At 48.5% G+C, this 27,619-nt stretch overlaps 1 protein-coding gene across 4 annotated transcripts in view; it reads right to left on the bottom strand.

Moving 5' to 3' along the window:
* Positions 1-9,538: 9,538 nt before the first annotated feature.
* Positions 9,539-27,619, bottom strand: part of Unc79 (unc-79 homolog, NALCN channel complex subunit) — a 186,145-nt gene continuing 168,064 nt past the window's right edge. For all 4 annotated transcript variants that reach the window (XM_050151361.1, XM_050151363.1, XM_050151364.1 and 1 more), the window contains 7 exons: positions 23,250-23,339; positions 20,546-20,721; positions 19,715-19,901; positions 17,473-17,670; positions 15,793-15,870; positions 11,510-11,551; positions 9,539-9,922 (listed from right to left, as the gene is read on the bottom strand). In XM_050151361.1, the coding sequence (XP_050007318.1) occupies positions 9,722-9,922; positions 11,510-11,551; positions 15,793-15,870; positions 17,473-17,670; positions 19,715-19,901; positions 20,546-20,721; positions 23,250-23,339 (972 nt within the window). In that variant the 3' untranslated portion in view covers positions 9,539-9,721. The remainder of the gene's footprint in view (positions 9,923-11,509; positions 11,552-15,792; positions 15,871-17,472; positions 17,671-19,714; positions 19,902-20,545; positions 20,722-23,249; positions 23,340-27,619) is intronic.

Below are 27,619 nucleotides of genomic sequence, written 5' to 3'. Positions count from 1 at the left end.
TATATATCATTGGGAACTCCCATTTACAAGTAGGTGCAGAGTGCAAGGGCCATTGTCAAAGTTACTGTCAATATCATAGTCAATAAAAACACCCAGACCATCCAGGCTTTTTTCTTGGCCCCTCTACCTTGGTAGAAACACCTCAAGTTTCACACACATTCCTGCGCACCACAGCCACAATGCTGGGACCAGCAGAGGACAAGGCAGAGAGCAGATAGCCTGTATATAAGGTTATGTCCTTTTGTCCCAGGAATAGGGCTCCAAGGCCAGACTGGGAGACTCATCCCAGGGGTCGCATCTCCAGCCCAGCTCTCCTCTCTGGGGTCTTCCTTGCTGATTTCAGCTCCAGCGACCAGTACAGTACACTGCTCTCTCCAATCCGACAGCAACAGTCCTGTGAGAGTCGCCCACCTGCGACCAGCGAGCATGATACACAGTGGCACCCACAGGGTACCTGGCCTGGCAGCTGGAGAAGAGGTAGAAAGCCAGCCTTGGGCCCGTGGGAGCACTGGCAGCAAGCCACTCTTTCTTCCTCCTTCCTTCCCTAAACACCCTGTGGGACACCTCGAAATCTGTCCTGCCCCGTGGCTGCAGCCCGGCTAGTCCCCTTACTATACGCCACCCTTCCCCACTAATGCCACAGCCCAAACCTCAGGTCACAGGGCCTCTGACAGCTCCCGTGATGGGTCACCTGCAATGCTGTGTCTGTCCCAACAGTCAGTCAGGCGCCACCCGTCTCTCCCATAGTGGGGCGGGGCACTTTCCAAGCCCTGCCCCCCCTTACCACTGGGGTCCCTGAACAGGTGTCATCCTTCTCCCCTCTCTCTTCCCTCTCTCCCCAGAGAAAGGTACTCAGGCAGCATGCTGAACACAGACCTAGCTTTGGCTACAGTGACTCCTTCCCTGGCCTTGGTCTTAGTTTTGTGGCCCTGAGCCCTGCTCTCCCGCTCCTGCCCCCACCACTCTCTCCCTCCCCTAGCTGGGTAGACTGCATGTTACCCTCACTCCTTGGCCGGTCCTTGTCATCCTTGGTTCTGGCTTGCCTCTCCCTCCCAGAGGCTGCCTCTCTCTCTGTCACAGAGCCAGTTACAGGCCCCTCTAGCCTATGTGTAGCTCAAACTCCCTGTTCTCCCCTGTGGGTGCGACATCTCACACTATCCCCCGCCATGCACGACCCCGTAAGCCTCTCAAGACTCTTGACCCACCCATACCCATGCTGTGCCCTGGGGATACAGAGGGGAACAGGCAGGGCCCCCGTCCCTTAGGAGCCAGCTGCTGGCAACAGTGGATCCGTAATTTGCATGCAGACAGCCGGTGATGAGGCTATGGAGGCAAGGGACAGCCAGGGTCGGCTTTGCAGCACTTCTACACCTCCCCTTAAGCCTAGGAGGTACCCCTCTTTTATAGGGGCAAACTAAGCTTCAGGAATGTTAAGGGGGCTACCAGGGCTCAGAAAAAACAGCAAGGGAGCAGAGCTGCAGTTGAGACCCAACTCCGCATCATCTTAAGTTTCAATTCTTCCCAGTTACATGAGTACACAGATTTCATAGGGCCCGCTACACACACACACACACACACACACACACACACACATTTCTTAAGACCTTAGGAAAGCGGCAAATCTTTTAGCCATCCCAGCCTCTGGAAGCTGGAGCTAACTAACAAAGATGGCTATGCAGGTGACCTTGGGCCAGGGTCATCCCCATGAGAGCGGTGGTTTTCTCACCTGAATGGGGAGAATACACTCCGGTAGACGCTTCCTCTCACCCTCATGGCTTCTATAGCCACCACTACTTCTCTCCATCCTATCACCTTAATCTAGCTTCAATATAGCAATGCTGTCCACATGAGAAAACTGCTGGTTTGTGTGCATGCTTCCTGCTCTGCCCCCATTAGAAGAAGGACATACAGGGACAGGGACCTTCTTTGGGTTCAGGTCTTACTCATTACCAGATCTCCAGCCCTCCAAACATCCTAACATGCCAGACATTGGAAATATTTGTTAAGTTAACTGGTACACGGTGGTTTACAAATTTAACACAGTATACATGGACATAAAGAAGAAACCATTGTTTCTTTATTTTACTTTACATACCAATCAGAGTTTTCTTTCCCTCCTCTCCTCCCACTCCCTCCCCACACCCTCCTTCCCCATCCACTCCTCTGTCTCCATTCAGATGGGGAAAGGTCTCCCTTGGGAATCAACAAAGCATGACATATCAAGTTGAGGCAGAACCATGCTCCCTCCCACTACATCAAGGCTGCACAAGGACCCCCTCATAGGGAATGGGTTTCAAAGAACCAGTTCGTACATCAGGGTCAGGTCCTGATCCCACTTCTAGAGGCCTCACAAAGAACAAGCTCCCTAGCTGTCGGTCCAAAGTCTGTGAGCTACCACAAGCTCAGGTCAGCTGTCTCTGTGGGTTTTTCTGTCATGATCTTGAGCCTCGCCCTGCCCCCACCCCCTTGAGAGCACTTTATTTTGTATAAAGGCTCACAGCACACAATTGGGTGTAGTCACACCTGTATTTACACTTGGTGATATTTTGTCCACTTCGCTGGTGTCATTCAGACATCTTAGTTTCCTGTGGCTAGACACTGTGGTATTACTCCAAAGGCCACTTCCCTCTTGAAGGCCCCAACCTGCCACGAGCAGGCAATGGCGGTCATGGATACACAGCAGCTGACCGTAGACCCAGGGGTTTTTCTCAGTGGTCTCCATTTTCCGCTGCAGAAGGGCTGGCTCAGCTGCTTCTTGGGCTGACCAGGCTATGCCTGGCTCTTCTAGCCCTTGGGGTCACTAGCTGCCCCAGTGCTTGTGCTATAAGCATCCTCCTGGTGTGTCTTATTTTCTTAGCCCCCGACTCTTGGGGATTCTGGCATCTGATCAGACACATGGGCAAAAGAAGAGCTGGACTCCCAGGCACATGCCCAGCTCAGCAACTCGGCAGCCTCTCGAGGAAAGATACAGACATACACCCTGGCCTCCCGGTCCTCCCTATTTCTTGTTCTCTTCCTTTGGCCGGCAATCCACCACAGTCCAGAAGAGGTGGGCTTTCTGCCCTCTCATCCTGTCCGACCAGAACTTTCCTCACATACTGGCCTCCTCCTGCCCCCACCATCCACAGAACAGTCTGAGGCGTGCTGTTTCCTGGAGAGGAATAATAAAAAAAAAAACATATGCAGCTATTATTTTCAAAATATTATCCCCATTACAAACACTGTACTGTGCTCATGCCATGTGACTCCAAATGCTGCAGAACGTGCCATGTGGAGGAGGATTCCCCAGTTGCTCATTCAGACTTGGAATAGTGGGGAGCCTTGAGTCAGCGCACGGAGCTCGGCAGCGTGGGAACAGCACATGGAGGAGCTGGAGCCAAGCACCCATTGCAAGCTGTGATTTCTCTTCAGCAAAACAGCAGCTGTCACCAGCATTAGAGTCTGAAGAGTAAGTGGTGATATACAGACCTGGGATGGGGCAGGTCCCGGAAGAGCTCATCCCTGTCTTGCTAGCAGTCTCTCTCAGTGCCGAAGATGGACAGCATCTCTTTGTGCACTTTGTATAGGGTGGGGAACTGTCCCCTCCATCCTGAAGCTAATGAAACCTGAGCCTAGGCATCTCACCATGGGGCAGGAGAACATGCAGGTCCTGAACCCAACCCAGCTGCAAGGCCCACGTCTGCACAACCCCCTCCAATACCCACTGGAGTCCAGCTTCTGCCCACCTACACACTGAAGACCCCCATACTCTGCTGCCTGCCTCGTGCTCGCACCCCATCTGCCTCCAGCTCTGCGGTGCCCCCCCCCCCCCCGGGGCAGTGTGACTGTCCTTACCTGAAAAGTGCAACCTTGCTTCAGCTTCATTACCCATGATTCCTCTCTTTTCTAAGTGGCCTCTTGAAGGGGTGGAAATCAAGGTGACAGCCAGACAGCCCCAGGAGGTACCCTTCTCCACTGGCCCACAAGGACCTGTCTAGGCTGTGTAATTAAAAAGTGATTTGTTCCTGAAATAACCAAAGCCTCAAGTCACCTGTGCGCCTTGCAGAGGGCAGCGGGCACCATGGGCTCACCTCGGCATACATACCTTACCTCAGCTTCTCGACGGAAGAATTCAGCAAGGTGCTGGGCTGTTGCTGTCAGCCACACTGAGAGACAGGGTTCTTGGAAGCCCCCAGCAGCAGCAGAGGAATGATGCCAACCAGGCACATGGGGGCCAATGGGGAACAAAGTGCATGGTCTCAAGCCTTGCTTTGCCCTTTGGCCCTGCTGGCTAAGGGACTCTTGGGACCTATAAGCTAGAGCTCAGTCTAAGCTGAGGGCAGTAAACCCAGACCCTCCAGGGTAAGCAGATAGACAAGGGAAGGCTGCCAGGCCAGGGACCAGCTCAGAGACCACAGGATTTCTGTTCAGAGGCCGTGGTGTTGGTTCTGACATGGAGGCCGGATCAGTGGTAGGAGCTAGACCATGTGAGGCCAGATCAGTGGTGGGAGCTAGACCATGCTGGGGACCACATGGTTTTCAATCACAGGTACACGAATCAAAAGAGGAAATAAAACAGCAAACTCATCACACAAGGGACACTACAGCAAGGTCAGCAGCAGGCTACCCGCTGTGCCTTTGGATCTGAATAGTTCTAATTGTCTTGTGAGTCAGAGGAGTAGGAAAGCGCCTTCCTAGTGTCTAGCTGCTAGTCTCTGTAGTGTAACAACTGAGGTTGCGGGAGGAAGACACATCCCAAGCCTCCTTCTCCTCATCTCTTATGGAAGGCTCATAGGTAAGGGATTAGGAGTGCCTATCCTAATTTAACCATTGCGAAGGTTAAATGGCATCATTACATTAAAAGCACAAGACATGTAGTTAGCCTTTGTCGACACTATCTGTGGCTACAATTAATTAGGAGCAGGTCTTTTCAGAGTGAAGTGAATCCCACTCAGTAGGATTCCAAACTGAAGAGCTCATCACCGCAATCTTCAGTTCGTTCAAGTTTACTCTTTTTCTTCTTAGTAATTTTGTGGCATGAGGGATGGAACCCAGGGCTTTGCACATACTAGACAGGCAATTTACCGTTGACCTACACAAGTCCTTTTGATTTTTATTTAGAGATAGGACCTAAGTTACTCAGGCTAGCTTTGAACTTGTGAATCTCCTGCCTCAATCTCCCTTGTAGACAAATTCATTATATATTTGTATGTATGTATATATATAATATAAAAGATTATAGTAATTGGCAAACTAAATGAGAATCAAGTTGTGATCTATAATTTTTTTTACACAGAAATGATTCCCAAAGACAGAGGGAAAACACCTTTGTCAGATGAGGTTGCTATTTTGGGGGGAATAGAAAACAGAATGCAGTCAGTAAACGGAAATACCTCAGGAACACGCTGTACCCAGACTTCTCTAGCCCATGCTCTGACACAGCGCAGCCAAGGAGCAAACAAGCGATTTCTAGTGGAGCTCTGCCGTGGGGACTTACAGCCTTCAGGGTGAGCCACTGTCAGCCCAGGGCACACACTTAACTCAGGGGCCACTGGTACTCCAACTGTAGAAATGGGAAGCATCTCAACACCTGCTGCAGGCAGGAGAGTCAGGGTAAAGTCTAGAAGGAACTTGGGACCTTGTAGACACTCAACAGGCAGTGGCTTCCATGACTTCCCTTGAAGGTCCTCCTTATATAGGTTCACTGCTTGCTCCTTAGCTGTGGAAGGAACTAGCCAACCTTTCTTTCACACCCTAGCCGTGATCATGGGTCACCCTTCACAACACCCTGGTTTTATACCGTGCAATGTCCATTCTGCACAAGAACCATTACTGTCAAAACGGGTCATTGTCCAGTACACATATTTGCAAACTGTTCCCATCAGAGAAGAATAGTACAGTGTCCACACTGTCCAGTGAGTGCAGAGGCCTCCAGTCAGAGCTCATCAGAGTCTTGGTGGACAACTCATCTTCTCTGACTGATCCAGCCTTCTCTGTCCTGTTGTCACTTGACAGTGGAGATGAAGCTGTTGTAACCACTTGGCCTTAGAGGAAGCTCTTAGGGAAGAGATGGCTGGAAGTCTCAGTGTGTGGCAGAACGATGGCTTACAAGGGAATGACAAACAGCGGAGTCTGGGAACTGCCGACAAATAACCATGGTCTTACAGATCTTGACTCAGCTGCACTGGTTCAAGGGAAAACCAAAGAAGCCTGCAGCTGTGAGCCGTCCTCTTCTGTGTCTTTGGAGGGTAGCAACCATCCTCCAGGGGTCCCTGGATTCCCATGCTCCCAGCAGCATCACAGTCCTCTGCCCGCTGGATTGTCCATCACCCCAGGATTGATGGAAAGACCCATTTTACAGTGAGAGAAAACAAAGGTCCAGACACAATAATTCATCCAAGGTTAACCAACTAGTAAGAGGCACACCTGCCATGACAAATCATTGAGAACACTTTGTACAGGAAGGACTGGGCCCATGACACTCTTGGGCATTCAGGGTGACCTGATGACACTGAAGCCAGTGTCATCCTTCTCCAAGGGCAAGAAAACTGGGTGACTTCTTAACCTTCTCCAAGCTGCTAGTGCTTGCCACACCTGGGTCAGGTGGCATTTTGCCCTTGCTTTCACGGCTGCCATCTGGACTTGGTGTGGGGTACATGTAGCGTAAGTACCGTGGGAGATGTGACCTTGGGTGAGCATCTTTGCCTCTCTAAGCTTTAGCAAGAATAAAGCTAATCATTTCCTGAGTTCCCTAAGCTTCATTAAAATTTGTATCCTTTTATCATTTTTTTTTTTTGCATTAAGAACCCTGTGAGGTAGAATGTGCCACTGTCCCCATTTGACAGATGAGGAAACACTAATAATGAAATTCCAAGCCTCCTGAGGTAATGGGCTTCTAGCCCAGTGCTCTTTGGTGGCCTTTTCCAGGGACAAGGGTCAGCATACATTCTGAAGGGCCACATGGTGGCTGCGCTAAGAAGCTTTCTGGCCTACAGTACCCGTTGCAACCCAGCTCTGCAATGCTAACACAAGAGTAGCCACAGTCCACATGAGAGTGTAGCTATGGTTTGTCCAATCACATTCAAACCGGCCATGGAGAGCATCTGGCCTGTGGACAGTACCTTCCTGTGGACAGTAGCTAGTCTGTGAACTACAACTTACATCTAGCCTGTGGGTAGCATATGTCCTGTAGATGGCATCTAGACTGTAACTTTAGTTTGCTGGTCCTTGACCTACACGGACAGCTTTTCCTCCATGGGCAATCCTGTTAAAAATGCCCCATCTCTTCCTTCCTCCTAAGTACCCGAGCTCAAGTCTGGATGGCTGACATAAGGAACCAGGAAGATAGTGGCATCTGTGGATACAGCATAGGCAAGGTAATTTATGGATGTCTATCAATCAGTGAAGTGACAGTATACTGACCACAGGGACAGAGTTGGTGTCAAGCTGGCAATTAAAGTTGTCATAGTCCCCCGGGGCAAGGAGAAAGGTGTGTGGGAGCATGCCAGTAGGGGCAACTGGGATTAAGACCACAGGGTCCAAACTCTGAGTTTTGAGGGTTCATCTCCAGCTCTTACTGAGGATACAAACAGCAGGAGAAGTAGGGGCAGAGACCTGTTCAAAGACAAGTTGGAGAAGAAACTGACATTGTCTATGGGTAGGATGTGGCTACTAACATCTAGATTGCTTGGAGCCTATAGCTGAGCTTGGATGGGGAGTCAGCAAAATGATTCCCCGAAAGAGGAGTTAGGACATCCCCCTCCAGCTGATAACCTGTTCTAGGAATCTTTGAACAGAAACAGAATGTGACAGTTCAGCCCTGGATGAGGCCACTAGGCAGAAAAAGAAGGAGGAGGAGGAAGAGGAGGAAGAAGAAGAGGAGGAGGAGAAGGAGGAGGAGGAAAAGAAAAAGGAGGAAGAAGAGGAGAAGAAAAGAAAGAAAAGAGAGAGAAAGAAAAGAGAAAGAAAGAAAAGAGAGAGAAAGAAAGAAAAGAGAGAGAAAGAAAGAAAAGAAACAAAGCATTCAATTCAGCAGATATTATTAAATGCGTACTATGTGCCAAACTCTGGGGATGGCACATGCCCCCAAGCCTGTCACCGTTTACAAGTGAAACAAGTATGTGCACAGAATATTCACAGAAACACAGCCACGAACGACTGGGGGCAGAGGAGGGTTCAGACTGCTCAAGAGGACCTTTTGTGAGGATCTGATACAAAAGAATCACTTTGGCACTCTTGCCACAAAAGGCTCTCAGAAGCACCAACCTCTGGTCCTCGCTGGAGCACACCTGCACCTGAGGACTCATCTCCCCCAGAAATGCTTCAGACTTCCCAGAAGAAAAGAGGCTCTTGCTAACCAACTCCTTTTAAAGGGGGATATTATCTTGTGCATTCACGGTCCTCACCAGAAAGTGGAGCAGATAAGGAGGGAAGCCCTTGTCTTAAGGAGTAATTGCAGCCGTAGAGGAAGTGAGGAGCTGCAAAAGCCCTGAAGAGATGGTTGTCAGGAACTAAATGCTAGCACTGGAGGCTGAGTTTTAAAAACCCCCAGGCTCAGAAAGATAGTAAAAATGCATCGAACCATCTGTCAGCTTACAGCTTCAGTGTCTATTCCGCCTTCTCCGTCAGTGCATTGAAGGCAGAGAAGAGAAGCTGCTCCGGGAATGCGGTCAACTGCTGAGGTGTGACTACACACACACCTCGGGGCTCTTCCACGATTAAAATTCCACTTCCTGAAAAGTAACTCCAGGGGTGGTGCTCTGTGCCAGTGCGGGGACTCCTCTGGTCCCCTGCGCAGTCTACAGTTTGGAATGGAGCCCTATCCAAGTGTTAACAAAAGCATAAAATCCATTACTCACAAATCTAAAAAAGTTACCATAAAACTTAGAGGAAAACACATCCAGGAACTAATGAGTTGAAAAATTAGTTTTAAAAACAGTAAGACTAAACTGGGCATGGTGACTCATGCCTTTTATCCCAGCACTCAGGAGGCAGAGGCAGGAGGATCTCCATGAGTTCGAGGCCAGCCTGGTCTACAAGAGCTAGATCCAGGAAAGCCAGGGCTACACAGAGAAACCCTGTCTCAAGTCCCACAAAAACCAATAATAATAACAATAATAATAATAAAATGACTTACCAGACAGTATTGGAAAGTATATTAAGATAAAAAATATTGGCACAGATTAACCGTCTAATTCCTAAGTGCACTTCGTAATGTTCCTAGCAAGCTGCCTCTTCCCAGGATAAGGACAAATGGCAAAAAGCTTCGGTCAGGTGTCACTGGATTCTGGTGACTTTTTTTTGTTTTTGTTTTGCTTTATTGCATTGCCAAGAGTAGAGTTTTAAGAAAAAACACTACAAAGGTTTCAAAAACCCTATTTATTCTCTATCATCAAAAATAGCAACAGGGGGCTTTATACAACTTTTCTGTGAGTACCCACCAGTCTGTTTTTTTTTTATTTTTTCTTAAAAAAAATAGAAGTTAGATAAAGAAAAATGATTTGGTTTTTTTTTCTTAAAAAATAATGTAAGGAAACACTTAATCAGATAGCCCAAGGAGTCATCAGAAATACGTGTAGCAAGAAAGCTTCGTTTGCGGCCCTGTCCGGCCTTGCACGTCTTGATACTAAACTAGAAAGAGACTGTACAGTACCAGTGTTCCCCAACCTGCCTGGATCAAATTGTTTGTTTTTATACCCATTATTGCTAAGCCAGAGTGTTGACGCTGGAGCCAGGAGTCCACTCATAGAGGATAGAATTGAGAGGCTGCTTCCGAGGACTGGATCTCCACCTGGGCCATCTTGAACTGAGTGCACTGCAGCCATTTGCGGAGGGCAGCTAGGCTAGCACTGCTCTGGCCCGAGCCGGGCAGCGTCCTTAGGCTGTGGTGGTTCACGTTGTTCTGGATGGCCTGGAGACGAAGCTGGAGGCCGGCGGATAAGTGCTGTTGAGAAAGGGGGACCGTTCAGTTCTTCCCACTGAGTGGGTGAGTCAGGTAGGGATGGGCATGGCGGCTGGTCAGCAGGTAGAACGCAGACCTGGCCTGAGAAAAGCCTTCAGATCTGACAGTGCTGGGGTGGAGGGGAATAGGGGCAGTGTGAGCCTGCTCTGTGCTGCTACAGTTATCCTGGCCCGACTCCACCCAGAGAATGACGAGCTCATGTTCCCTCACTGCGACAGGAACATGGAGCTGCTGCCCAGCACCTGGTCCTGAGCAGCCGCTCATATTCAGCACAGCGGCCTGGTACAGTCGTTAGCACTCGTCTCTCTAAAGGAAGGTTCCTATTTCAAATTCCAGTCCCCCAGGGAAGCTGTGGGACAGGGTCTGGTAAGTTTTTGTCCCAGGTAAGGTGGGGACATATTTATTTCAGGGACTCCATAAGACAAGTGAGTTAACAGATTTTCTAGAAGGTGAGCTGACCCATTGCAGGTGCTCAGTACATATTTATATTATAAGGGTCTTTCTGTGTCTATGACAGTTAACACTGAGAGGTCATGACAAATGCCTCCCTTCCCGGCTCCTCACCAAGCCCTCCTGGCCAGTCCTTGGTACTTGGTGAAATTGCCACAGATTGCCACAAATCAGATGACCTGTGGGACTGGCAGTTTAGAATGCCTCAGGCAGGAGGGCTAGTGGCTCATTTTGATCATAAAAACTGGAACTGAAGTAGGTTCTAATGGTCCCTAAGTCCCTGCCCTGCTGGCCACCACTAGCTAGTCAGGATGCAAAGGCTGCTAGCAGTTGCCCTGCTGGCTTTTGATGGCCCAGGGGTCTTGAGTCCACACCCCTCTCCTTCCATCAGTAATGGCTTCCCATCCTGGGGAAGGAGAACCAGCAAGAATGTGGCTGCCCTCTTCCCCTCCCCCACAATCCAGGGGCGATAGACAGACACCAGTTGTGGATGGTGCATTTTTGTTTGGCTCTGCAGTTAATTGCCAAGTTCCACTATATTTGTCACTAAGGTGTATATGTCAAAGTGTCACCACCAGTGAGACGTGGAATTGGGAAGTACATTCACTTGGGGACCCCCTTCCAGGATTTGGGACCCTATCCAAGACACTGTTTTTTATGGTTTTAAATTTCCACATATGTAAAATAAAGAAAGTGGGTTCTTTCTAGTCTAATTCTGCCATTCATTCAGTGCTATCCTTTCTTGCTGGAATTCTCTCCATCCCAGAAAAAAATCAATTTGGTTTATCAGATGACATCACCAAGTGTGCTTGGACCAGACTCCATGGTTATCCTCCTTAAACAGAGTTTGTCGTGGATGGGCTGAACCTGCTCAGACCTAGTGTAGAGCTCTTCCACCCCTGCATCTTCATCCACAGTGAGCAGTGGGACCAGGGCTCCTAGTGATGCCCTCTGCAGGCCCCTTACCTACCACAGGTCTCCAGTATTATCAGCCCATGAGACCTGAGTAGGCCAAAACTGTTCTTTCTCTATAGCCAAGGGAGTAGCAGTGTCCCCTTACAGATGCGCTGAGGGGCTCTGGAGGAAGCAGAGCTCCAGGCAGCCCAGGGGATGGCTTACCTTGGTGTTTGACTGAATCATTGGCAACCACATAGGGATCAGCTGTATGGAGAGAGACAGGAGGCCAGTTATTGCTGTCTCCCACTCCCCCACATATGCTTCCATTAGCGCACAGGAACACAGGCTGCACCGAGCACACTCAGCACCACAAGAGATTGTGTCTGCCACACAGGCTGCACCGAGCACACTCAGCACCACAAGAGATTGTGTCTGCCACACAGGCTGCACCGAGCACACTCAGCACCACAAGAGATTGTGTCTGCCACACAGGCTGCACCGAGCACACTCAGCACCACAAGAGATTGTGTCTGCCACACAGGCTGCACCGAACACTCAGCAACACAAGAGATTGTGTCTGCCACAGAGCAGCTGCTATCAGCGGTGTCAGAGATGGCAACATCTGGAGGCTAAGAAGCACCCAGTAAACGCTTAAAACACACAATTTAGAGTAAATGACTGATGGTCTCTTGAAAGCTACCGAGCATGGGAAATGAAATGTGTATTTATTTAATTAAATCCCCACTTTCTTGAAATGGGATTTCCTTGTCAGGATCTTTAGTGCCACAGCTCTGGGAGAAAGGGCGACTAGATTTGCCTACATAAGAGTACCCTAGGACGGTGTGCACAATACCATAAGGTACAGAGTGTGTCCACAGCAGGAAAAAGAGAGCCCTGGAGGAGCCTGATTTGGAGTGGGAAGTAAGACTAGACCCACACACAGCTCCCAGGAGTGTGCAGGGAGGAGAGCAGGAGGGGTGTATGAGGGGCCGGGGCAGGTAACAGGAAAGCCCTGGAGAGAGTTGAGAAGGCAAGGTGGAGCTGGGAATGTTAAGGTGCCCACAGCATTCCTTTCTGCTGTGCTCTGAAGTGTCCCTTCCTTGGGGGGGGGGGGGTCATGCAACTCCATGCTGTCTCCACAGCAGCTCCCTACTGTCCACTTTGACCTCTTGGTCACACTTCAGTCCATTAAAATGTGAGTAAATGTTCATAGCCTCGTAAATCCGGAAGTCAGGGGCAGGACATAACGTCCATTTTCTGACGTGTCCACCCAACTCTCATTGGTAACATGCAAATGGGGCAAGAGATGACAATCCAGTAGGCTTGGGAATGTTGGTGCCTTCATACACAGATAGGCATTGTGACACTTCACTCTGCTCCTCCTGTCACTCCAACACAGCAGTCGGGCTGTTACAGGTTAAATCGTATTTCCACAAAATCTGCATTGCTGTTTTAGCCTGCAGTGGCTCAGAATGTGGCCTTATCTGGAAATGATACTGTTGAGGATGTAGTCAGTTAAGATGGGGTCACACAGGCCAACACAGCTGGCATCCTTATGAAGAGGAGAGACTGGACACAGATACACAGGAAGAACACTATGAAGAGATGGAAGCAGAGGGCCGCAAGCCAAGGGATGCCAAAGATCTGCCGAAGGCTGGGAGAGAGGCAGGAAGATGCCCTCTCTGTCCCCAGGAAGAGCCAGCCCCGCTGGTACCTTGTTCTCAGCCCTCCAGTCTCCAGAACTGAGGAAGCAAACACTTCTGATATTTAAGTCGCCCAGCCTAGGTTCTCACCATGGTGGCCCTGACAAAGGGTACAAAGTGCTTGGCAAAGGGACAAAGCATGGATGCTGTGTGAGTGTGCAAAGCAATAAGGGATGGGAGGGGCTCGTGGGTGCCCAGGGGAAAGATTCTTAGGATAAAGTCATGGAAAAGAGGTTTAGAAAACAAAGGCCAAGCAAACCTCCATGAACGCACAGACGACCTTAGATATCCCATTAGGGGATTTGGGCCTTATTCTAAATTCAGAATGCCTCCCAGAGAGGGGCAGAGTGACAACCCATTCACCATAAGCAGAACTAGGATGGAGACAGTTGAAGGAAGATGAGGAAAGACATGGAAATTGGAGTCAGGGTCCAATGTGGAGATTGCTTGGTGGCTCAGGTAAACCAGGAGTAGTTTCTGAACATGCAGAGAGTCTGCCTGCAGGGGCAGCCTGCAGTGGTCTGCAGAGACATTCTGACTGTACAGGCAACGTGGAGTATCTGAAGATGAAGTTGCTCCTCCACGTGGCTGAAGTTTGCAGGGCAAACTGGAGAGGGGAGAGCTGCACAGAGACTGAGAAAAAAGAACTGCAGCCAGAGACAGCAAACTACAGATCCACAAAGGGTCTCCCTGCACTTCATCTGAAAACTGGCCAGCGCACAGCAGTAGAAACAACACCCAGAATGGAAGAAAAATGATGCAAAGTGCTGCAGGGAAACAACCCTGGCTGGTCACACAGAGCAAGAAGAGGTTGTGCTCACTGGCTGGTGGGAAGTGTTTACATCACAGAACAAGTACCCATAAGATGGGTGCTATCTCACATGGTGCTACTCTTCTAAAGAGATACCAGTCATGGAAGGCGCTGTTAGAAGTGAAAGCATTGTTACAAGTGAAAGGAGTGTTGCATTTCTTTCTAAATGCTGTACTTTGAAAGATAAGCTCCCGGCTCAATTAACAAATCTAAAGAGCGAGCCTAGGAAAGGTTAAAAGACTTGTGAGTAATTTAATTATGTCACTGAATGAGCTCAAGAAGCTACAAATGAATAGAAAAACAGACAGCACCCAAATCCACAATGTCAAGAATTCAATTTAAAAAAATCCACCAGACAAGGAAAGTAAAGAAATAGGAAAGTGACCCCCAAGTGAAGAGAGCAGTCATCAGAAGACAGACCAAAACGACACAGTCAGGAGGATCAGCAGAAGGATAGAGAAAGAACCTTACACCTATTTTTAATTTAAAGAAGGAAGACAACAATTAAATGAAGGAACTTTACACGACTTTGGATTAGACAAAGACTTTCTAGAATTGCAACATCAAAAGGATAAAAGGAAAAAAAAATGAGAATTGGACATGGCGGTTCATGCCTGTGGTCTCAGCACTGAGAGGATCAGGAGTCCAAAACCAGCCTTGGGCACACAGTAGGTCTAAGACCAGCCTTGGACACATAGTAGGTCTAAGACCAGCCTTGGGCACACAGTAGGTCTAAGACCAGAATTGGGCACACAGTACGTCTAAGACAGCATTGGGTACACAGTAGGTCTAAGACCAGCCTTGGGCATGCAGTAGGTCTAAGACCAGCCTTGGGCATGCAATAGGTCTAAGGCAGCTTTGGGTACGCAATAAGTCTAAGGCCAGTATTGGACAAACAGTAAGTTTAAGGCCAGCCTTAGGTATACATGTCTAAGGCAGCCTTGAGTACACAGTAAGTCTAAGCACAGCCTTGGCTGTATAAAACACTGTCTATAGAGAGAAATAGAAAAAGTAGGAGAGGGAAGAAGACATTTGATTAATGATACTTTACCAAAATAAAAAACTTATATGCTGTCTAGACAATAAAAGGAAAAAAATCCTTGAGACCACTTTCTGACCAAGGTTTTGCATCTCTCAACTCAATAATGAAAACAAACAAACAAACCTCAACCCAATGAAATATAGGCAGATAATTAACAGACACTTCACCAAGCAGATACACACATAGCAAACATGCAAATGAAAAGACATCAGCATCATCTGTCAGCAGAGAAATACAATTTAAACCACAGCAAGATACTAACACCCAACTCCCAAAATAACTACTGATAGAACTGGCTACGCCATATAACATAGGCATGTACGGACTGCTATGATGATAACTGCTATACACTAATAAAAGTTTTACTCTATTAAGTGCCATGGAGGAACTAGAATGCTCTTTGCAGCTAAAGTGAACCTAACAGACACACTCTCACCAGGTCCTCCTCACTCTTTAATCTGACATCATACTCTGCTGCTTCTGGAAAGATGACAAATGCTTGAATTATCCTCTTGTACACTTACTTTTCATGTACTTAAAATATCAACACACGAGACTAAACGATGTCAGGGAGAGCAGCAGTTGGCAAGTCAAGCAACTGCACAGTCACTTCTTTGGTTTTCTGGGTGGCTTTTGCCAAGTGAGGCACCACCACCTGGATTGCATGGTCATAGGTCTGTTTCCAAAGCAGTGTTCCCCTGTCTATTTTAACTCCTGAATTACGCGCAGCCATGCTCTGATATGGAAGAATGCATCACAACGTACAGCGAGACCAGACAGGGCATGATAGCCACTTGGTAAAGTGTTGTGAAGCCATATTCTCCAGCCCCAACTGTACATGTTTAAACTGAACCCATTCTGTTTCCCTCTTTAGATCATACATTCAAAACATATCTATATTTATTTTAGCAATATAAAATGATCTATAAATATCGTAAGTTGTTCCTACCTTGACAAAAATGGTTGAATTGCATTCTTGCAATGCCTCCATTAAGCTAATCACATGGAGACACACCATTTCTACCATCTGAAACAACAAACATCAAAGTCAGTCCCACTCCCGGGGAACTAGAAACCCTGTAAACCTGTGATCAGCCACAGAGGACTGGTGCCCTGCATCCAGGAGGTCTTCATGCCTAATGCCTGGAGACCCAGAGAGGCTTCCATTCACCTCCAAAACCTGGCACCAGAAACAGACTTTGCGAAGAGCCGAAGGCTTCCTCCCTCAGCAGATGCTGCTGAAGCCCAAGGGTGGCTGACTTACAGGGCACCATGACTCCCACTGGAAGACCCGCGGGCGGCATCAGCATCACCCTCAGGACCTTCAGGGTCGATCTCTTTCTCCATCTTGATCCGTTCTCCACTCACAGGAATGTCTCCCAGGGAGTGGCTCAGTATACTACAGATCTGCCTCGCAGGTCTGAACCCCTGGGGCGGAGATAGCCATACTTGCACCAGTTCAGACAAGATTGTGTCCCTCCTTGGAAATCCTTAGGGATGGATTTTAAATTAAATTACTAGAATGTTTTACTGGGCTGAATAAACTTTCCAGAAAAAATAGATTAAAATTCATATGTAATATTATATGTCTGGGGCATGCTCGTTTGTAACATTTGAGTGACAGGAGGAAAGCGCTGACACCAGCATGCTGACACTGAATGAACACGCTAATCTCCAGCATAACGTGTAAAGCTCCAGTTTTGGTGTCTCCAGAATAACATAACAGCTGATTGCTGAGCTTGTGTTTGGTCTCACAACTGTGACTGACCCAATAAATGCAATCATCTCCTGAGGCCCAGGAACTGTTTCCAAACCCTGACATGGGCATAACCTTCCTTCACTGAACCAAACATCCTTCCCTGTGTAAAACTGGGCTACCTCCTTCTCCAGAGAAATGCGAGTGTTTCAATAAAAAAAATACACAGTCCTCCTTCCTAACAAAATGCTAGTAGGAAATACTCCTCATTGAAGACACATGTCTGAATACCTCTGTGGCCAGGTGGGATGTGTTTGCCCAGCACCCATGGAACCTGGCTGCTGCTCCTTTAGCTGAGAATCCTTCAAACACCAAATGAACCCCAGGATCTCTCAGAAATAGCTCCCACACACCTCCAACTGGTTCCAGGAGGACCATCCAAGTTTGTTTAATGAAATGGGTACAGGCTAAGCATTCTCCAGATGTTTCTGGTGTAATCTGGAACAGACCCTTTCTTGGCTTTGAGACTCAGGTAGAATGACCTCCCATAGTTAGTCTGCTCTCACACTATGCCAGAAAGACTATCTCATGGCAGAAGTTTACACATAGGGTTTTTTAATCCAAACCTGACATGGGTTTTTTCCTAATTGTTTGTCTTTATACCATCTTAATGGTAGAAATCTCACATGGAGTTCATTTAGCTCTAGGTAGAAGAGCTAAAATTTGTTTGTTTTGTATTTGGTTGTTTTTTAAATATCATGACCTACAATATGATTCTTTGCTATAAAGGCATGGCTAAATAACACTTAACACACACAAATTATTGTGTTGCATACGTATTTGTGGGCTTATGACTAGGAGTGGCTTAGATATTTTGATTTTTTTTCTTTTTCTTTTTCTTTGTGTAGCTCAGAAGGCTCTTCACGAACTCACCACTTTGTTGTGAGCCATCAGCTGAAGGATGCTGGGTGTCACCCTACTCCAAAATTCCAGTGCTGTTAGTATTGCTGTGAAGCTGAACTCATTCTGATTCTGGACGTTTGTCGCCACGGCACTTTGTTCGCAGTACACCGTCCAGAGCTGAGCAAAGATGAAAGCATGGAAGAGGGAGCACATGTGGAGCACACAGGTCTGGAAAGGAAGAGGATGTGTGTTGCTCTGTGCTCACAGCAGGTGGCCGTGCCCAGGAGCACAGAAGCACAGAGGCGTGAGCACAGACACAGACTCCTGGTTCCTCGAATTGGCTCCTCTCTGCCAGTGCAAGTGTGCTTGGAGCCTCTTTTCCAGGAGGATACACCTAAATTTGCAGAGGAAATCTACCCACTGCCTCATCCTTTTAGGAGACTGACATTTGCATCCCTAAGCTGATGGAGGTGGGTCTTGTATCTATCTGTTGATTTCATTGGTTAATAATAAAGAAACTGCCTCGGCCCTCATAGGACAGAAAATTAGGTAGGTGGAGTAGACAGAGGAGAATGCTGGGAAAAAGAAGCTGAGTGAGAGAGTCGCCATGATTCTCCCGCTCCAGACAGACGCAGGTTAAGATCCTCCCTGGTAAGCCAGCTTGTGGGCTACACAGAATATTAGAAATGGGTTAGAACAATATGTAAGAGCTAGCCAATAAGAAACTGGACCTAGCCGGGCCAGGCAGTGTTTGAAAGAATACAGTTTCCGTGTAATTATTTCTGGGTATAAACTAGCCATGCGGGCAGCCGGGTGCCGGGGACGCAGCCCTGCCGCTCTTAATTCAACACTAAGCTGGGTTAGGAAAGCAGTCGTTCTATTTTGCCGTGGTAGTGTGTTTCCACATCTATAAAACAGGGATAATAATAAGATGAAGAACTGAAGCTGAGGAAGGTTAAACAACTTTTTCAAGTTCTCAAAGGTCATGGGGAGCGAAGGACATTCTGACTGACTGAAGTCTTCAGCCGATGTGTGCTTTTGGCATGGGCACGGCAATGCCAAGCAACATAGCTTCAGACCCATGGGAAACTGATAAAGCCTCCCCCTGCTGTGAGGCTCAGAGGGATGACAGCTTCTGCTCAGTGTGCAGGTATATGCACAACATCCTTGTCCCAGATGTTGACAGCCTCAAGACTGCTCCCCTTGCAGAGACTGCTCCTATGAGATTAGCTAAGCCGGCCTCTTTGTCTAGCTGTGTACCACAAACCTGCCCGTACACAACACAGATAGCTGTTCTGTCGTTTATCTGTACCTAATAACCACACCTCCTCATTCAGCTGTAGGCAATAACCCGCCCCGCTGTCCAACTCTATATGATAAATACACTGCACTTCTGGGCAGTTGAGGTTTCTCTATCAGATAGTCCTGACTGTCCATCCCAACTTCTCTGTGTAAACTGTCTTTTCTTGATCCTCCCACTGCCCGGTCAGGTCAAGTCCCTTGAGCCACACAAGGATAAGGCTCAAAGATACAAGTACCTTCCTTAAGGATGCAACACAGGTCTGGGTAGACCAGTTCCTTTTGTAAGTGTCATGCGGGTCACTCGGTGGGCACCCTGATTTTCTCACAGAGCTTGCTCTGGCCTAAATCTCAACATCTCATAAACCCCCTGGAACCTCCTAGAGTTTGCCTAAGCTCTGGGACTGGCCTTTGGCTCCTGGGAGATGACTTGGAGTGTCATGACTTGGATCTGCCTGGGTTTTCCTTTATTCCCTTGAGGCCGCTATGTGTCTCTGCAGTTGTGGGTGATTCCAGTGTGCTTCTCTGAGCACCACGCTAGCCGTATTCCCATGCTGTGCGTTCATGTGTCCTAAGGGATCTGAGTTGAAAAATAGCGCACAAAGAATGAGATGGGGCATACATCCCATGCCCCCGCCCCCGCTTCATCCTTGGTTCAGAGCACAGAATTCTTATTGAATGTGTAACCTGTTATTTCTCTATATTGTTTTGAGACAAAAAATGCCTGAGAAACTAACTCATCCTTGACTCTATAATTTATCTCCATAAAAGTAAGCCAGGAAACAGTTTCAGGGGAGAAAAGGACAGCCTGGGGATTTAAACAACTTTAAGGAAGGCATTAGCAGAGTTCTTTCCCAGCAGCTGCAGGAGGATGAGCTGAACCACCTTCACTTCTCAGAAGAAACTAATTGGCTGATAAGGGTCCCATTAGCAATTCCAATGCACTGAGTCTGAACCTGCAGAAATCACTTACCTTTGATTGCTCTGGAAATCCAATTAGGATAACAATAAGGTGGTCTGCGATGTGGGAACCTGCATCCAGAGGTATTGGGAGGCAGGGGGAGGAGGCATTGGGACAGACCGCATTATGGGTGAGGGACCCCAGGAGCAGCCAGGACAGCAGCCGGATGTGGGAGACACACTCGATGAATTCTTTAGGTCTGTCAGGAAAGAAAGGACGCATGGAGGGTGACTTTATGTTTTCTCTTTCCTTCAATGCCCAGTGGACATTTACTGGAGGAAGGGATGTGGTCTTACAGGCAAGTACACAAAACGCTGAGGCAAGAGTCTTAGCTATTTGTCTTGCTTTCTGCTCTAATCCTGGATTTTCCCTTCAGGAAGGAGCAGCTTAGGTGGGACAAGATTCAGTATCCTTCAGTCAGCCTGGCTGTCTCCCTTTCTGAATCCTTTCTTTCTTCTCATCAGGAAGTCCTCCCCTGGCATCCTCTCGAGGGGGAAAGGGGCACAGAGCACTCCCACAGATCTCCCCACAGCCATGAGCTCCAGCTAAACCCCAGGGATTCAGGGGCGCTTCTGCTCATTGCCCCCGCTCCACCACCATTTAAATGTATTCTTTGTGTGTGGGTGCTTTGCCTCCACGTGTGTCTGTACACTATGTATGTGCAGGGCACACAAAAGCCAGAAGAGGGTGTCAGATCTCCCGGGACTGGAGTTACAGAAAGCTGTGTGCCGCCATGTGTGTGCTGGGAATCGAATCCAGGTCCTGTGGAAAAGCAGCCAGTGCTCTTCTTCATGGGGCTCTCTCTCCAGTCCCCTCCCCTTTAAAAGGTAAGAAGAGTCTCACCCTTGCTGCATGGCGGAAGGAGGGTGGTAGAGCCAAGGCAGATAGCGGACCACAGCCTTGTTGTCTCTGTGGTTGCCCCGGGAGATTTCCATAGCTGCAATCTGAGCCAGGCCAACTTTGAGATGACCACCGAAGGTGTCCTCATGCAGAGGCTGGGAGCATGTCTTCATGTGGCTCTGTAAAGTCCAAGGACACTTCGAAGGTCAGGTTGTTCCCATAGCACCCGGTAGCACTCTGGGCATACAACCCACTTAACTTCTTAAATGGTTTCCCTCTGTTCTTAGGCTAAGAGCTGGGGATGGGAGTGAGGCAGGATGGGGCCAATGGGACCAACCTGTGGCCTATAGAGTCAGAGTGCCTACTGTCCAGGCCTCGGCATCATCCCCCTTCCTCCATTCTGGGCTCTGTTGCGTCAGCTCTGCTGTCCCACCCCCACTCCTCCATCTGAAACATCGCTCCTCTTTGCTGAATTGTTCAAGTTTAGCTCAATTATCACTTCCCTTAGAAAGCCTTCCCTGAACTTCCTGGCCAGGTCCATGCTACTGTCTACTGTGTCTTTACAGCAACTGTAAAAGCCACAGTTCTGTTTCAGCTTATGTGAAATATTCACCACATCTGGTGTCCTAGCAGACTCTAAGCAGCACGAGGACAGCTTCCGTGTCTGTATCTGTTGTTTGCCCATCGTGCAGTCCTAATGCCTACAACAGTGCAGGTGTGATACAGACACCCAATGGATATTCGCTAAGTTAGTTTGAAGGTTTATTTTGCTCAGGGACTTGAGACATAGGTTCTAGAGCCGGTTCTATTCCTAGTAGCCGATGACCACGGATAAGCCAACTGGCACTTAAGAAAGCACTGTTGGAAGCTACCACTCTGGCCACAGTTCTCTGCAGCTGTCCCCTTCCACAGACACAGTCACCTATGAGACATTGTCCAGAGTCCCAGCTAACAGACTTCCCAGAGCCAGGAGCCCTCATCTGGGAGAAGAGACTACATCAAAGTGGGTATTGGTGGTCACAACCCCCACCCCTTCCTTCCCTGCCTCCTGCCTGGGAATCAGAGACCCTGGTTGCATTGTATGCTTGTGCCTCCATCCTCAGAGAGGTGGCCCACTTCTGCAATGTGGGCTCTGAGTCCTCTCTTCAGGGGTTCCACCATGCAATGTTTCTTTGGTGCTAGGTCCTAAACTTTCATTAGAGCAACTGCCATGCTTTTGTCTGTCTGTCTGTCTGTCTGCCTGACTATAGTGTTAGTGTTCTACTAAACTTTTTCTTCCCATGAGTTTATCTGAGCACCTCTCTAAAAGCTCCCATCCCAAACCTTGTAGCTGCTTGAGGGTTGTGATCTGCTCCCTAACTTGAATTAGCGGTCAGAGGGTTGGATTTATCATCTTTTCAACTATCACTGGTGTTAGTAAACGTTTTCCCAGAAGCTTCTGTAAAACAAGCTCAAAATGTTTAGATAACGGTTGCCGCCTCTTCTTGTATTAAAGTCATTTAAGTTCATGTGACCAGACTCAGTGATTGGGGACCAGCATATGACTAAAGGACAGGGATGCTCACTCTAAAATGGCTGGGTTTAGACGTGGTACTTTCTATCCCTTGTCTTTGCTCTTCTCCCCATCACCATAGTGAGAAACACCCTAGCTGCCTGAGCAGAACGCTAAGGTGGAGCCTAGTGAAGAAGCCACGTTCTCGGCTGGTGCTTTGTCACTCTCTGGACAGTGCTGGGCTTCCCATCTGCCCTTGTCCTGAGCCTTCCTCAACTATTTTAGATTTTAATCTTTTAGGTTCCTGATAGGACCATGGCAGACAAAGGCATCTGCATCAGTCATTCATCCCATCACCACCCCTTACCCCGCCCCCTTACCACACCCCTCACCCCGCCCCTACACCCCTCACCTCCTTACCACACCCCTCACCCCACCCCCTTACCACACCCCTCGCCTACTTACCACACCCCTCACCTCCTTACCATACCCCTCACTCCCCTTACCACGCCCCTCACTCCACCCCCACACCCCTCACCCCGCCCTCACACTCCTCACCCCCTTATCACACCCCTCACCCCACTACTACACCCCTGCACTGGTATTTTTTTCATACACAAATTGAATTCTGTTCTATTCCCTTCATTATTTCCTTAAAGAAGGTAGCAGATACAAACAATAACTGGTTTGTGCGTGTGCAAAGGGCCACAGTCTTCCTGTGTTGTTTCATATCCATCTTGAGCCCACGAGACAAGGGAGGAGCCTGCTGACTCCCTTAGCAGAGGAGGAAATGGAACTGGAGATATTGAGAGAACTCTGGCTGGGTGAAAGGGGGATCCACTGGGGCTCACAGCAGTCTGGGGTTCAACTCTGATGTCAGCACTTCTGAGAAGTGTGACCTTGACAACGGGACCACATCACTCAAGCCTCACTTTTAACAGGGCTAATATTGAATAAGGACACTGTAAGAATGGAGCAAATATTTTAAAAACTACACAAAATGCTGACACCATAGGTCTTTCCTTTCCTCTTTCTATTTTGCAAAACTGCTGGACTCCAATTCTTCAGACACCCCAAGAAATGGGCTCATTCCACAGTGCTGCAGCTGCTTCTGCAGGGAGCCACAAATTAATTCCCTTGCGATCTCCCTCATTCTCTGAAAACCCTTCTGTTCTGCGACCCTAAGGGGTGAGCAGGTGGACACCAGCTTCTTACCTTGAGCTTGGTTAGGGTGTGCATGTCTGCCATGAAGTCCAGCACTTCGCTGACGTACTGCCGTATGCAATCCATCGCTGCTGTCCCACACTGAAACACAGGCACATGGCTCGGCCACAGCGCCACTTCTCGCTGTCACCACAATCTCACTCTAAAGCCGGTTCATTCTCTCTTACTCGCCCCACCATTGCCTTAAGTACAAAACTGGTTTTGAAGGTTTATGGTGGAGACCAAAGAAACTGGAAGGCCTCAAAGAAATGAAACCAATAGCTATTTCCACCGGGCAAACGAAGTGATGCTTGCTTGCTCTTAAACTGACATAAACACCAGAGTCTACTTAACTGGGGCCGCTGGAACCTCCAGGGAAGTCTTGGATGTGCACGAGATATGCACCATCGAGTGAACACTAGCATGATCATTTTTACCTCCCCTGCACACATATCATATCGGGTTTGCAGAATAAAAAGTTCTTTTCAAATCACGTCATGACTTGACCTCATAAGCAGTCAGTATATTACTAAATAGATACTTGTATTCGTTTTGAGTTCTTCCTAGGATAGACAACTAGAAGAAAGAAGTGTGATGGGAGCCTCCCTCACACACTTCAAATGTGTTTGGTCCGTTTCACAAGAAAAGAAAAAGCTTTCTGTGTGGTAAGTTATGGACTGGCTGGGACCTGCTCTCTGGGAGCAGTGCCGTGAATCTGGGATTCAAAGCGAAACAGAGGAAAGTGGACGGACAGGCTTGCTGCATCAAAGCTGCGCCTGTGAGAGAACCCACATGTCAGCCGCATAATGCGGATCAAAGGCAGGCCGTCTTTGAAGCCCTGTGAATACCGTGCTAACGGCCTCTCTGGGCTTCCTTTAGGAAAATCTGGAACATTACAGACTTAACTAGCTCACCCAGAGACTTGCATTTCCCCCATATTCATGTAAATCTGCACAGCGCTGAACTGTATCACCTCCCCTCTCTTCTAGAATGTTCCGCTTGTCAGTTCCTCTGACAGGATAACAAACAGTGAAATAAGGTCAGTGGCCAGTCTGTCAGTGCTTTCCAAGCGTCTCACATGTTCCAAGGTTTTCTCCCTTTAATTCAAATCCAGCAAAGGAATTATAAAAGGGCATTGTGCTCCGCATTTGCAATATGAATCCTGTAATGCAAAAACAGGGTCCCCCACCCTCAATTTATTCCACTCTCTCTGACCTTTCGTGTATCACGCGAGGGAGAGCGGAGACTCCGCTCTTGAATTTCCTGAAAGGGATCTGTATCTTTCATGGGGAATATTTTATAGCACTTCAACTCGGCAAATGCCACTGAAAAGAATCACCGGGACATCATTCAATATTTACCACTGCATGGTTAGCTTGTTCCAGTGGGAGCGACTACATCCAGCCTTAAAACCCACCTTAGGCTCGGGAAAATCCCGGGGAGCCACCTATACTTCAAAGGCACAAGCTGGCAATTTTCAATCCCTGCTTTGTAAGACGTGGATGTGTCACCAGGAAGAGAGGGACGAGAGGCTGTGCTCTGTCTGACAGGAAACTGGTGACAAAGGCGCTGGGCTCTCACTAACCTCAAGAGCATGTGAGCTGAAATCAATCACACCCAGCTCTTCAAAACCCATCGGACTTAACAGCCACATTTCTTATACTATAAAAGCGGCATGATTTCATGGCGGGAAGTGGCAAATGCCAAGCATTAAAAAGAACGATTTAAAACCCCTAATCCTAGACCCTGCCTTTCTTCTCTGAGACAGTCACTGCTCGCATTTCCTCCCTGGGACTCTGCTGAGGGCACCCAACAGACACGGACCTGTGGGAACACTGACAGGGCCTTAGCTAGGTAGCCCTCCAGTTAAGTGCACCAGAGCATCCCCCGTGTCTCCTGATGGGGCAGCATTCTTGGAGTCTCTGCCTGACATCCACACAGCAGCCTGCCTTCTGGGTGACGTCAACTAAACAACAGGCCGATGCTGGGCATCCCCTTGTTTCCCATTTTTGTTATTTTAATGGCACATCAGAAATTATACTTGATTATAAGATATCCACGGCCCCTTTGTTTTCTCAAACACGTTTCTAGAAGTAAATTGTCAAGCTGGCTTCCCCAAGGTTGGCTTCACTCCCACCAGGAGCTTGTAAGAATGTCACCTCCGCTTCACCGTGATCAGTCAGTTTAGTAACCAGGTGCCTTTGCCAATGGGGACAGGTTCTGATAGAGTGCCACCAGCCTACAGCTGGCAACGCTGGTGTGTGCTTAAAACTTCACACTGAGGGTTGAGCTTATGTAAAGTGTTCTCATGGTGAGATCGTGTAGAGGTGATGGCTCCACAGGTGTCAGCTCATCTCCAAGTCTGTCACATTTCCTACATCACAGATCTACAGCCTCCTACATGTCAGTCAAACCTTAAAGTTCTTTTTTTTTTTAAGAGAAAGAGCAAAATCCTGCTGATTAGCCATTTACTTTTATAGTTTTGGACATTTTTTATTTTTTATTACACTTGAATTCATTTATTTATAATTCACTGGTGGCAGGTAAAAGTAATATATGCCGTTTGGGGCTGGAGAGTTGGCTCAGAGATCAAGAGCACTTCTTGCCAAGGATCTGGGTTCAATTCCCAGCACCCACATAGAGGCTCACCATCTCCTTGGGGACCAGGTATGCATGTGGTGCATAGCTGCACATGCAGGTGAAACACTCAAATACATAAAATAATAAAAATAAAACTTTAATAAGATGTCTTTTGAATGGCCTGGTTTGTGTCACTGGAGGCTCTGGAGCAGGGCCCTGCGACTGCTGCCTTGGTGGTGGAGGTGGTGATGGAGGTGGTGATGGAGGTGGTGGTGGAGGTGGTGGTGGAGGTGGTGGTGGTGGTGGTGGTGGTGGTGGAGGTGGTGGTGGAGGTAGTGGTGGAGGTGGAGGTGGTGGTGGTGTTGGCAGTGATGGTGGTGTTGGAGTCACTGTGTTAAGGAGGATTCTGAGGCTGNGTGGTGGAGGAGGTGGTGGAGGAGGTGGTGGTGGAGGTGGTGGTGGAGGAGGTGATGGTGGAGGAGGAGGTGGAGGTGGTGATGGTGGTGGAGGTGGTGGTGGAGGAGGTGATGGTAGTGGAGATGGTGGTGGAGGAGGTGGTGGAGGAGGTGGTGGTGGAGGTGGTGGTGGAGGAGGTGATGGTGGAGGAGGAGGTGGAGGTGGTGATGGTGGTGGAGGTGGTGGTGGAGGAGGTGATGGTAGTGGAGATGGTGGTGGAGGAGGTGGTGGAGGAGGTGGTGGTGGAGGTGGTGGTGGAGGAGGTGATGGTGGAGGAGGAGGTGGAGGTGGTGATGGTGGTGGAGGTGGTGGTGGAGGAGGTGATGGTAGTGGAGATGGTGGTGGAGGAGGTGGTGGAGGAGGTGGTGGTGGAGGTGGTGGTGGAGGAGGTGATGGTGGAGGAGGAGGTGGAGGTGGTGATGGTGGTGGAGGTGGTGGTGGAGGTGATGGAGGTGGAGATGGTGGTGGTGGTGGAGGTGGTGGTGGTAGACGGCCTTCTTTTCTTTAGTTCTGACAAACCTTTTCCAGAGTAGGGGTGAATTTTTGGTCAATCATGTAGGTAGCAAATAGAACCCTCTAAGGAATTAGTCAGCCGAGGCAGAGTGTGCACAGAGCTGCTGCTGCCCAGGTCCCCTCTTCTTCCCCAGCACATCCCTGGACCGCATTTCCCATCCTCTCTTGTAGCTGGTGTGTCCTTGTGTGAGGCAAGCACAACAGAGCTGGAGTCTCCCATGTTAGCACTTGTTCTCTTTCCCTAATTTTGCCAGTCGATTCCAGAGGGCCAAAGGACAGAGAAGCCCACCTCTCAAGTGTTGCCATCCCCTGACTACTTGGGATGCCCATGCAAACGTCACACGAGACAATGCATTCCTGGGTGCTGAGCACCTAGGAATTGGAATTTGATCACAAACCTTCTCACATTATACTGACAACTGTTAAAAGCTCTTTATAAATGGTGCAGTAATTCTCCTCCCATGAACCTATCCTAAAGAAAGAGTCTGAAGTATGGACTCAGTTTTAAGAATGATGATCTCAGCTGCATCTCAGTTACAAAAGCAGCATAACTGAAAATAAACGGCCCAGCTGCTATGTTTGTCAACATTCATTGCTTTGTTTTGGGGAGGGTTCTATGAAGCCCCTGCTGGTCTTTCGCTTGTATAAGCCAGCACGCGCAGCATTAATAACCAGCATTTACTCTGCACAATGTTTAGCTGCATTATCCCAGTCAGTTCTCAACATACACGAGACCCTGCTGCATCTCATTCATGGGTGACAGAAAAGCAGGGAGCCACAGTTTAAGTGACTTGACCCTAGAGTCACCACTAGTAAATGCCAGGCCTCAAACT

Source organism: Alexandromys fortis, unplaced genomic scaffold, assembly GCF_014885135.2.
Source record: "Alexandromys fortis isolate MF-2015 unplaced genomic scaffold, M_Fortis_MF-2015_v1.1 scaffold_63, whole genome shotgun sequence".
In the NCBI taxonomy this organism is placed as follows: domain Eukaryota; kingdom Metazoa; phylum Chordata; class Mammalia; order Rodentia; family Cricetidae; genus Alexandromys; species Alexandromys fortis.
The sequence above is the reverse complement of the archived record's forward strand: the minus strand, read 5'-3'. Positions and strand labels throughout refer to the sequence as shown.